The following is a 12500-nucleotide window of genomic DNA, read 5'->3' as shown; positions in this document are numbered from 1 at the left end:
CCAAGGTAAGGTTGTATGTTTTATATTGGCTGACACATAAGGAACTTCTGTGGTCGGTTGCTTAGGTTTAAGAAAAGTGAATTCAAATAAAATACCCCTTTCTCATATGCCATATGCATTTACAAATAAACTAAACTTCATAAAGCATTCAGTCAGCAAGATGATTTTACAGTGGAAAATGAAGCGAGAAAATAACGATCCTTAAAAAGTTGTATGTCACAGGATAATCCAAACCGTGCTCCGTTAAGCCAGCCCAGTTTTTTTTTTTTTTTAGGTATAAACCTATATAAAGGGAGATTAGATTCACAGTGCTCCACCATAGCACTTGCTCATGGGGGCAGTGTGAATCATCCCTCTTTTCTATGTATATACCCAAGAAAGGAAGTCTGGACTGACTTAACGGCGCACGACTTGGATTGCCGCCCGTGACACGCCCCCTTCTAAGGATCCTTATTTTCTCGCCTCATTTTCCTTTGTAAAACAGTCGTGTTGACTGTATGCTTTATGGCTTAGATTATTTGTAAATATATATAGAAAATAAGAATATTCGATGAGGAGTATATACATATGTTCGTCTAATGCGTTTTGTTTATTTTCAGTTCATATTGCAGCTGTTTCTGTTGTTTTTTTTCTGTGTTCATATGTATATAGATGTTATATATATAAATGTATATTTAATTATACACACATATATAGTATGTATCAGTGTTTGGTTTGCACTCAGTTCTTCCATCTGTCTCGTAGGTTTCCCAACGGGATCTCGCCTCAGAATCATTGAATCCGAGACGATCACCAAGGAAGTGTACATCGGCGTGCTCACAGGCGGAGGCATCTTGGATATACCTGGTAAAAACAGAGGGACATAAACACACATTGCACGAATGAGCATACACAATTATCTTGACTTTGAATATCTGTTTTCTAGTTCAGGTCAATCACTGCCTTTCAGTTAATCTAAAGAACTAATTAATTCTCAAAGAGAAACATATTGGGTGTTAGGGAAACCTAACTTTCCACTGACTTTCAAGTACTAGTTAATACATTTTGCTCTGATGTGAGTAATCGTCTCTTCGCATAGCTAATGTCTGGTTCTGTTCTTTATACTCGCTTTTCTTCCCCCAGAGCCATACTATTGCGACTGCCGTTTGGCTTGGCTGCGTTTGTCTCCGTGGGTGAAACAAGCCCGCGTCCGTTGCCACACATCAACCCACCCAAACGACCTGGAGAACACCCCTGAGTCCGACTACAGCAACTGCAACTAGAACGAAGATGAATCTCCGTGGAAGCCTTTTGTAATGCAAAGAAAAGTAGCCTTTTGTTTGCATTACTTTGTGTTCGGTTGTTTGGTTTTCATAAAGTTTGTTTTTTTTCTTGTATCCATTTTCTTTGCATTGCCCCCTCCCCCTCCTGTCTATTTTCCAACATGGAAACTGATCGAGCTTTGTCATTGTATGTTCATATCAGTTGTCCTTATTATAGAATTATGATTTGTATCCATATTCAAACTGAGAAACTTTGTTAAGCCAATTCAAGTGTTAGTCTTGATGTCTGCAACTTTCTGGATTAACTCGAGAAATATTGGTGTATTGCATAACTTGCGCTGTTGCAGTTTCCTTATAACAAGTTATAGTGCATTGTATTGGTATGTATCAATGCTTTCCAAGATAATAAATTTTCAGTCAAAAAGACTTACCTACTTACATTACCATAATGAAACGCGGTATCTCAGAACCTGGCGTTAATAGTAGAATAAAAGAACCAACATATTATCCAGGTTCCCTACTTCATTGCATTCACATGCATGTATATGCATATATATATATATATATATATATCTACATATATACATACAAACATACATATATGTGTGTGTGTACAACACACACACACACACACACACACACACACACACACACACACATATATATATATATATATATATGTATATATACAAATATATGCATAAACCCCCTACATATGGTTATGTATATAACCATATACATATGTATGTATATATTTATTTATATGTGCATACGTACATATATGTATATATATACACATAGATGTATATATGCATTTAGTCAATTATTAGTTAATTTATCTATTTATATCCAATACAAATATCTATCATACACACTAATACTTTGTGCTTCATTTGTCGTTCAGAAGAGGCGTATTGGGAAGATAATCAGGTTTCTAGATTCCGACTGAAGTTTTCGAGTATCAGATTTGGTATGTGACTATTACACACACACACACACACACACACACACACACACACACACACACACACACACGCACGCGCACACACACATACATAGACATACGAAGAACTCAATACAGAATATAAAGGAAAATATTTCAAGAGGCGTACTTCCTGCAGTGGAATATAACTGGCTGATGATGATATTATAAATATATAAACACGCACAATGTATGTATTTATGTACACACGTTTGTGTGTGTGTGTATTTGTTTGTCTATCTTCTCTCTATCTACCTGCACACACATACACACACAAACATATATATATAGACATATGTACACACTACACACACACACACACATATATACACATACATACACATACTTATATATGTATTTACACACACATATAAAGATAGATAAATCTTTCACTCCAGGATAGACGAACAAAGACAGAGCAGCACAAATATATTTAACATATACATTCAAGAGACAAACCTGTTCCTCTGCGCAGATTCTCATTGCCGCAGGGTGGTATAATGTATGATGAATAAATGCAAGGCCATCTTTATACAGTTACACTTCATAAAACATAGATTATAAGACAAAACAGATAATTAATATTATAAACAAGCTGGTTTATTGTTTCCATCCAAGGAAATGATCCAGGGAAAATGCACGTGGAGAGGTGGAAATAAGGAAGAATCATATGCAAGAGTTGCAATACTGTGCAACATTTTCCTGGACTCACATCCGCTTCTGTTGTTGGGCTCAGCTTTTACAGATTAGAGAAGCGCCTCACTGAAAATAAAGCCCTATGTTCCAGTGTTAAATTTGTCCATTGTAGTTTTGTGTTCTATGTTAAATCTGCCCCATGTAGTCCTATGCTCCTGTGTTAAATCTGTCCAATATAGCTATATGTTTCTGTGATAAATCTACCTAATGTAATCCTATGATAAATCTGTCCTGTGTAGTTCTATGTTCCTGTGTTAGCTCCGTTCAGTGTAGTCCTGTGTTCAATCTCTCAATGTAATCCCATGGTAAAAATTTAATCCAGAGTTAACTTTGTCGAATGCATTGCTATTCCCTGCGAGATACCATTATTCTTGGTTATGCACTGTGGTAAGGTCACATGCACTGGCTGAAGAGAGTTCACGGTCATCTATACCTTGAAGGCAGGGAAGCTCGAAGGCTGGCATACATTTTTTCCTACTATTTTCTCGGTCCGGGAATTAAAACAGTGTGTGTGTAGATTGAAAGTGACACTTAACATAAAAAAAGAAACAAAAAACATGGACAGATATGAACCACAGCGTCACGTGATGCGCATATCAGTTCAATTTCTCGCCCAGGAACCTAATCGTGATGTCGTGTATGAAAGCGTTGCCGAGGCGGGCGTAGTCGGCAGTCGTGTTGACGGGGAGCCCTTGGAGCAAGGGGGCGGGGCTGCGGTCGAACGGGAAGCCCATCGGTCGGGCGTCGGGGTATTTGGCGTCCTGCATCCCGCAGAAGGACACACCGTTGGCACACCGTCTCACGCCCCCCGGGTTCGACACCTGAGTAGTGAAATAAGCAAGGATTATATACATTTCAAATGCATTTCGAAATGTGCATTATGAGTGTGAGTTCGTTACACTTGAAGGATATTTGTGTATGAGGATGAAGGACTTTAGATGTCTATGACTATATTTTAAAAGTCAGTCACGTACTTTGTCCTGGGCGTAGTCGGTGAGCATGAAGAAGAGCTGGAAGGCCATTCCCTCTGGACGGCCGCGGGGGAGAAGCATATGCTGGGGCCATCCACACCCGCAGAAGTTAAATGCTACCTGTTCGCCTGAGGAAGAAAAATGCTGAGGACTCGGCTTACCATAGTTTGTATGTCTCATTTTCTCTCCTCCCTCCCTCCCTCTTCCTATTCCCCTCTCTCTCCCTCTCTTTCTCTCTTCCCCTCTCTCTCTCTCTCTCTCTCTTCACTCTCCGACTCTCTCTCTCTCTCTCTCTCTCTCTCCCTTCACTCTCCGACTTTCTCTCTCTCTCTCTCTCTCTCTTTCTTTCCTTCTCTCTCTCCATCCCTCTCTCTGTCCATCCCCCTCTCTCTCTCCATCCCTCCCTCTTCCTCTCCCCCTCTCTCTCCTCGAACGTACTCGTGTTTCCGGGCCCAGAGTTCTCCAGGTCTTTGAAGGTCAGTTCCTCGAGGTTGGTGATCGACGACTCCTTGGACGACCTGACGACGTGGTTCTTGCCGGGTTTTACTGCCGGTTCCGAGTAAAGTAAGATTAGCGCTTCTAGATTCTAGAGATAATATGATAATAATAAAGTAAATAGATAATAATAATATGAAATAAAATTACCTCAAAGAAATAACGAAAAGAAAGAAAGAGAGAAAGGAAGAAAACAAACGAGAATAAAAGATAGAGATTAACACACAAACAAAAAGATAAACATTAGAACTGAATTAAAAACAAAACAAAAATAAAAGGACCTGACCAATGTCAAAACTCACAGTTAACAGTGAACTTGTCCATTTCAGACCAGAGGATCCGCTGTTCCATGAATCCCATCTCTTCCTCTTGACCATTGAACTTCGGAGCCAAAAATATCCTCACAGTCACTTCCTTCGGCTCTCGGAGATCGTTGTTTATCTGAAGGACAATGAGGATTTACGTTTCGTTTTGGGAGTTTCGAAACTTTCTGGATTTATCAGTCAGGTCATCATCATTGTAATGGTAATGCTGTGTATCTGATCCTATTTCTTAATATTAGTAAAGGCCAGTATCTTCGTTTAGTAACCGTTCTACATGTAAGTGCTACTGTCCGAAAACCGACTTAAGAACCGCAGATGAAATAGTCTAAATTTAGAAAGGAAAAGAAGAAAGAAATAGCCTTAGGCCTGTAATTCACAATTGCAATAATTCTAGTGCATAGAAAAAGAAGAAAAAAAACAGATAATGAGGAAGAAGAATATACACGAAGGAAACGAACAGAAGGACAAAGATAGAAAAAAAAAAGAAAAGGAAGAAAGGGAAGGGAGAGAAGAAGAAACAGAAGAAGAAGAAGAAAACGAAGGAAGATGAATACAGAAGATGAAAAAGAAGAAGGAGAAGAAGAAAACAAAGATAGATGAAGAAAAGAAGATGAAAAAAAGATGAAGAAGAAATAGGTAGCAGATGAAGAATACGAAGAAGGAGAGGAAGAGGAGGGTGAAGGAGATGAAAAAGGGAAAGAATACGAAGACGAAAAGGAAAAGGAGAAGATAAGGAAAAAGAAGAAAAGAAGAAAAGGAAGAAGAAGAAACAGAAACAGGAGAAGTAGAAGAAGAAGAAGAAGAAGAGGAAGAAGAAGATGATGGAGGAGGAAGTGGAGGAGGAGAAAAAAACAGAAAAAAGGAAGCAAAAGAAGAAAAAAAAAAGAAAAGGAGAAAGGTCCTACTAGTAACAATTCTAATAGTAATAATAATAACAGTAATAACGATAATAATAATAATAATAATAATAATAATAATAATAATAATAATAACAATAATAATAATAACAATGATGATGATGATGATAGAACAATAATAGCAATAATAATAATAATAATAATAATAATAATAAATAGGAGGAGAATAATAAGAAGAAAGAGAATGAGAAAAAAACAAAGGAGGAAAGAGGAGAATAAAAAAAAAAATAATAATACTAATAATAAAAAAAAAAAAAAAAAAAAAAAAAAAAAAAAAAAAAAAATGACCACCGACCTGCACATGGTACTCGAAGGGCTTGTGGTCGAGATGCGTGAGGCGCAGAATCACGGGTTTGCCGTTAAAGTCGATGCCGCGGCTGGCTTCGAACTCCCTCGTGTTCCAGCCGGTGAGGAGGACGTCGGCCTCATTACCCCGCACCACCCCAGCCCGCTCGATCCTCACGCCGGGCAGGAACAGCTGTGGGGCATCGAAGGAGGAGGGGGATTTGAAAGTGTTTTTTTTTTTTTTTTCAGAAAAATGCTGAGGACTCGATCCTCACGCCGGGCAGGAACAGCTGTGGGGCATCGAAGGAGGAGGAGGGGGATTTGAAAGTGTTTTTTTTTTTTTTTTTTTTTTTTTTTTTTTAGAATGGCAGTGGAAGTACGTGTTCATTTGTGGGCGGTGTTTGTATTTCTCTTCAGCGGTGTTGTTCAATCGGTAAGTGCGTTTGGAGGAGGGGAATTTTAAACGGGTGATGTGGAGTGATTATCTGGTATGAAGAAACACCGTTATTTTGGTAGTAGAGGTAACAAGCATAGGATAATATGGAACACTAGCTTAGGATAAAAATACCAACAAGCACAATATAATGATAAGAAGGATTAATAAGTGTAACTATCCATTGGCAATAATCCTTAACAAGGATTTAAAAGAAGTAACTGGTGTTTGATGTGACTTACCTCCGCTTCTGTGTACGGTGGCTGGGTAACCTTGTACTCCTGGAACAAGTCATCCACGAGCTTGTGCAGGAGGAAGAACACAGGGTCTCTCAGGGACGTCCCCAAGTCCCCGACGACACCCATCTCCTCCTGCGATAAAGAGAGAGGAATGAAAGTGTCAGGGTGATTGTTACACCTTATGTTTCGAGTCCTTTATGTCATGTGTTTGGTTCAAGTTCTATTATTTTATCCACTTTTACTTTGTCTATGCTCTCTCTCTCTCTCTCTCTCTCTCTCTCTCTCTCTCTCTCTCTCTCTCTCTCTCTCTCTCTCTCTCTCTCTCTCTCTCTCCTTTTCGTACCTCTCTCCATCTCCCCACCTTCCCCCTCCCTCTGTCCTCCCGGCTCCGACTTTCACTCCCTTTACCTCTCTTTCGACCTCTCCCTCTGTCTCCCCCCCCACTCCCACTCCCCTTTTCTCTCCCTTCCCTTCCTTTCCCTTCCCTCCTCTTCCCTTCCCTTCCCTTCCCTTCCCTTCCCTTCCCTTCCCTTCCCCCCCCCCCCTCTCTCTCTCTCTCTCTCTCTGTCTCTCCTTCCCGCTCCCACTGCCACTCTCTTTCCCTCTCCTCTCCCCTCTCCCCTCCCCCCTCCCCCCTCCCCTCCCCCCCCATCTCTCTCTTTCTCTCCCCCCTCCCCCTTCCCCTTATGAGTACCTTGTGAGCGTTGTCAGGGTCGTGCGAGAAGGCCAGGATGTCGTGGCCTCTGTTGTGCAGGTCGCCGTAATAAGGGAAGTTGACGCTGAGTTCGGCGTCGGCCTCAAGAGCTTCGGACAAGATTTCGATTCCTCTTTTGCCAGAAGTGACGTCGTCGCGAAGAGGAACTTTGTCGCCGTTGCACTGCCGTGGTATTGTTTACTATTTATTTTTTTATTTCTACTCCAATTTTTTTGTATCATTTTATTATGAGTATGTTTTTTTTTTTTTGTGTGTTATTGTTTTATTATGGAATTCTGTTGACATGTATTACTGTGTTAGTCAAAAGAGAAAGAAAAAAAGCGATGAAACACACATCAATCATGAAGCCCTGATGTATGGCATCCAGGAGTCGAGATCGCCATATTTCCATGTCAGTGATGTCGACAAATTCTCCGAGTTCTCTGCGCCGGAGGTCCTGCCGGGGAGGGGGGGGGGGGGGTTGAGTATGAAAGTGAGACAACTGAGTAGAAATTGTTATTTAAGTTATTACTCTTGGTGTTTTTGATGCTATATTTAATACCGTTATTATTATATTTTACGTTTTTGATGGTGTTTTTGATGCTATATTTAATACTGTTATTATCATAGTTTACGTTATAATGTTATGATCATTATTGTTGTTGATAAAATTATAATTGTTGTGTTTATTGTCATCAATGTCATTTTCATTATCAGTGGTTGTACCATATTCTTGGGGCCCCATATTATCTACCTTTAGGCGTGTTGTATAAGGGACCCTTATCTGGGTAGTATGTTATGTTAAGGGGCACCATACTCTGTTATCCAAGAGGGCCCTATACTCTGTATCTCTGTGTTATCCTGGGGATCCTATACTCTCTACCTTTGTCAGCGTGTTATCCAAGAGGGCCCTATACTCTCTACCTTTGTCAGCGTGTTATCCAAGAGCGCCATATACTCTCTACCTTTGGCAGTGTGTTGTCCTGGCGCGACCCCCATTGCCTGCCGGAGTTGCTGATAGTCAGTTTGGGGAAGTAACCGTCCTTGATGGGAATGCGCCAGTTGTCTAGCTTCTCCACCCTCGGGAGACCCAGACAGAGACGCTCTATGTCGTATCTGTCAGTGGGCGTCGAAATTACTAGGTGGATTTGAAGGAGCAGTAATAATCATGGGGACTTACCATTGCCATAAGGAAATGTTAGCTAGTGTGATAAGAAGTGGGAGAAATACCATTGGTTGAACACAAAGTTGGGATATTGCAAGATGCGAAATCTTATGGCTAAACGCAGGTCGGAAATAGAGATCGTGAACTGCTGTAGACTACGGAATTTCGTGGCTGAACACAAAACGAAAAGGAAACAAAACTTGCACAGTACCTTCTGGTTGAAGAAATATCATGGATCGTAAAATTCAAATACAAAACAAACAACAATACAGATTAGAGATGGACCGAGTTTATTTTTTTTTATTTTTTATTTTTTTATCTGTGCGAATATATCCCCGAACTCATTAGAATAAAGAAAAAAATATAAGTTGAGGGAAGACCAATTAAACGAAGAAGCAACCCTGTTACGGTCATCTCTCACTTCTCAGTCGTGTCTTGAGCCGGAAGCATAAGCACACACACAGGAAATTGGATAGATTTCAATATAGCTATTCTACATCCTGTTGCCGAACTCTTGCAATTTGTTCAAAATTGATTGAATAAAGGAAATATAAACCAAATGCTTATACAATTCAGTTATATTAGTCTATTCAGAAATCATGTAATTCTGGTACTTGAACTATATGTATGGCTTTTTGGCTGAAATAAATATCATTATCATTATTATTATTATTATTATTGTTATCATTATTATTACCCTTATTATTATTATTATTATTATTATTATTATTATTATTATTATTATTATTATTATTATCATTATTATTAGTATTATTATCATTATTATTAGCATTATTGTTATTATTGTTGTTTCGTTGTTGTTGTTGTTTTATTGTTGTTATCATATTATAAAATGAATTGGACTGGAATAATTGAGATTCGTATTCGCATAAGCGAATGTGAAAATTGTATTCTCTCCATCTCAAAAATCAAAAGAAAACTCAAGATCATACCAAAAAAATAATCTAGTAAAAAACGAAGAGCCTCGCAGATCGCATGAAAAAATTAAACCCAAAACTAACGCAAAGAAATAAGAAAAGAAAAGAAAAGAAGAGAAACGAATTCCAGTAACTCGTTCCGCCTTACCTAGATTCTCGCAAAAGGATTTTCAAATGATTCTCTTACCTGGCGATCACTTGCTGGTGCATATAGTAAAACAATTCCCCTTTCCTGTCACGGTCAAAACCCATGCCAGGCGGGTAGATCAAGTGCCAGTGCCAGTGGTGGACGTTGATGCCATAGTCCTCTCGCCAGTAAGAGAGTCTGTGTTCTGGCTTGAGATGAGTGCCAGAGAACTCCAGTCCGTGTTCTATGATCACAGGTTCAGTCTGGGAAGGTTGTAATTTTGTTATGAGTGTCATTATAGTTATTGTTGTTATTATTCTTATTAGTATCATTAGTATTATCATCACAATTATCATTATTATTGTCACAACTGTTATCTTTATCATTGCTGTAATTATTATCCTTATTATTACTATTATTATCATTATCATTACTATTGTTATGATTATTATTTTTATTATTATTACTATTATTATTATAATCATTATTATTATTGTTGTTGTTTTTGTTGTTCTATTACTATCATCATTGTTGTTACCGTGATAATAATGATAATAATAATAATGATAATGGTAATGATAATAATAATAATAACAATACTGATAATAAAAGCATTATTATTAGTAGTAGTAGTAGTTATTATAAAAAAAATATAATAATAATAATAACAACAGCAATAATAATCAAAATCATAATCATGATAATAATAATAATCGTGGTAATGAAAATGAAAATAATAATGATAATACTAATATATGATGTATGTGTTTCTCTAATATCTATGCTGTCAATTATCACCCCATTTGACATCAAAATGAAGCGAATTAAATCCCGCAGTCACATAGAAAAACCTTTTCAGGCGTAAAATCCCCAATTTACAGTGAAATGAAATGGCGTAAGTGTAATTTACGGACAGTTGAACGATTCAAATATAAGCAGAATTATATTATATATAATTATTATCATTATCATTTCCATTATATAATTATATAATTATCATTGATATTTTCTTTGTCCTTACTCTTGGTACCATTTGCGCTATTATTATTATTAATGACATGATAGCGATAATCATTTTGGATATTATTTCCATCATCATCATTATCAATCGTTATTGTTATCATCACCATCCCATATATTGCTATTACTGAGTTCATGATTGTTACATTTACGTCTTTAATATACTTATTACTGCTATTATTACTTTCGTTGTTCTTATAAATATTATCATATTATGGTTATCCATATAATCTATATCTATCATATTTACTACCATTTTTCACCAAATACTATCATTACCATCCCTTCAAGCAGTAGTAGAAGCAGTCCATAAATGGTAATCCAGGTAACAGTATTAACAATAGCAGTAACAACAATAGCAGTGACAATGGTACCGCTAAAAAGTACTAGTAACACCCTGTATATACCTGATTTGGATCCATTCTGTTTATCTGCAGCTGTGCCTTCGCCAGCGCCTCCTGGGGAACGAAGCGGGAGGGAAAGACCTCCACCATGGTCGGCAGGCGAACAGATCTGAGCTCCTGACGAAGGCGATCGAGAGGAGGTTGTTGTACAATAGGATTACTCAGGCAATGTCAAAGGACAAAATGACAAAATAAGGAGCATATACTAAGTGAGGTTTATCGAATTTATAAGAAAAACGGCGCCTGGGCATTGAGCTGTTGGTGTAAAGCAATGGTATGCAGGGCCGGATTATGACCTTTTGGGGCCCCTAGGCTAATTCAATTATGGGGCCCCCTCAGACGGAGCCACCCTCTAACTCGGCTGCACTTGAATATTTTTTACTCGTGATATATTATAGCGACACTTACATAGCTTGAAGTAAACTTATGGGACTGGGGCCCCATGATTTACAGCTAGGGCGTCAAACTGGGGCCCCTGATCTCAAATAAACGGCTTCAAACCGGGGCCCCTTATCTCAAATAAAGGGCCTTAAACAGGAGCCTTTTATCTCAAATAAGGGGCCACAAACAGGGGCCACTTTTTTTTAAATTGGGTTTTCAGACTCCTGGGCCTCCTTTTGTAAAGTTGAAATTTTATTTTAAGTTAAATGAATTATTCAGCAATGGAAAATATTAGAATAATATACTCATTAAAAAAAAAAATTATATTTGAAAATCTTTTAGCAGGGCCCCTCAAGCTTGGGGCCCTCAAGCTTGAGGGGCCCTAGGCTGCAGCCTATACTAGCCTATAGGATAATCCGGCCCTGATGGTATGAAAGACACTTAAAATAAAAAAAGAAAGAAAAAGCTGTGAAAATCCGAAAGACAAATGGCGATCTTTTGAAAGCAAATTTAGCACGTAGTTTAACGGCGTAAGTTGAAAAGACAAAACACAAAAAACAAAAACAAAAAAAAGGAAATGTAAGAAAAGGATGTAATTTACGTAAAAGGATATGCAAATAATGAAAAAAAGGATGAACGAAAGCCTTTTTTTTTCACAAGACGACAAAAGACATATGGACAGATAGAGAAGAAAAAGAAAAAGAAGAATTAATGGCCATCTATTTTAACTCTTAGGATAGTGAAGGAAATGGCATGGACGAAAAGGATGAAAAAGAATATATAATGACATGAAAAACAAAACTCAAAGAAATAAGACATGACAATGAAATACAAAGAGAAAGAAATAGGGTGGAAACCTATTTTGTTTCCGTAGATGTGAGAGATAATGGAAAAAAGGGAAAATAAACAGAATATAGCCTGTTCCTTCTCTTAAGTGACGAAGACGGTGTGTTGTCTAAAGGGGATAAAACATTGATAGACAGAAACCTATCCTATTCACATACATATAAGGGGAAAAGAGGAAGAAAACGAAGAAGAGAAAGAAGAAGAAAAAAATATATAGTAAGAAGAAAAGAACAGTAGGAAGAAGAAGAAAGAAAGAAAGAAAGAAAAAAAACAAGATTTAAACCCACCTTCTTTCTCAGGATGACGAAAGAAATTGCATAGA

General features: G+C 37.9%; 2 protein-coding genes across 2 annotated transcripts in view; one reads left to right on the top strand and one right to left on the bottom strand.

Moving 5' to 3' along the window:
* LOC125039470 overlaps window positions 1-1688 on the top strand; it is a 2657-nt gene extending 969 nt beyond the window's left edge. Inside the window, exons 2-4 of the mRNA XM_047633432.1 lie at window positions 1-5; window positions 745-846; window positions 1123-1688. The exon at window positions 1-5 is cut by the window's left edge and continues 197 nt beyond it. Coding sequence (XP_047489388.1) covers window positions 1-5; window positions 745-846; window positions 1123-1262 — 247 coding nt within the window. The 3' untranslated portion in view covers window positions 1263-1688. The remainder of the gene's footprint in view (window positions 6-744; window positions 847-1122) is intronic.
* Window positions 1689-2660: 972 nt separating this feature from the next.
* Window positions 2661-12500, bottom strand: part of LOC125039465 (hemocyanin F chain-like) — a 12272-nt gene continuing 2432 nt past the window's right edge. The window contains exons 3-14 of the mRNA XM_047633425.1: window positions 12466-12500; window positions 10955-11068; window positions 9588-9790; window positions 8263-8413; window positions 7653-7754; window positions 7298-7480; window positions 6607-6735; window positions 5942-6124; window positions 4709-4847; window positions 4350-4457; window positions 3915-4039; window positions 2661-3761 (exon numbers count right to left, since the gene is read on the bottom strand). The exon at window positions 12466-12500 is cut by the window's right edge and continues 72 nt beyond it. Coding sequence (XP_047489381.1) covers window positions 3537-3761; window positions 3915-4039; window positions 4350-4457; window positions 4709-4847; window positions 5942-6124; window positions 6607-6735; window positions 7298-7480; window positions 7653-7754; window positions 8263-8413; window positions 9588-9790; window positions 10955-11068; window positions 12466-12500 — 1697 coding nt within the window. The 3' untranslated portion in view covers window positions 2661-3536. The remainder of the gene's footprint in view (window positions 3762-3914; window positions 4040-4349; window positions 4458-4708; window positions 4848-5941; window positions 6125-6606; window positions 6736-7297; window positions 7481-7652; window positions 7755-8262; window positions 8414-9587; window positions 9791-10954; window positions 11069-12465) is intronic.

The sequence above is a fragment of the Penaeus chinensis genome, chromosome 27, assembly GCF_019202785.1.
Source record: "Penaeus chinensis breed Huanghai No. 1 chromosome 27, ASM1920278v2, whole genome shotgun sequence".
Taxonomy (NCBI): domain Eukaryota; kingdom Metazoa; phylum Arthropoda; class Malacostraca; order Decapoda; family Penaeidae; genus Penaeus; species Penaeus chinensis.
Note: the sequence above shows the minus strand (reverse complement) of the source record. Positions and strands in the feature narration are given on the sequence as shown.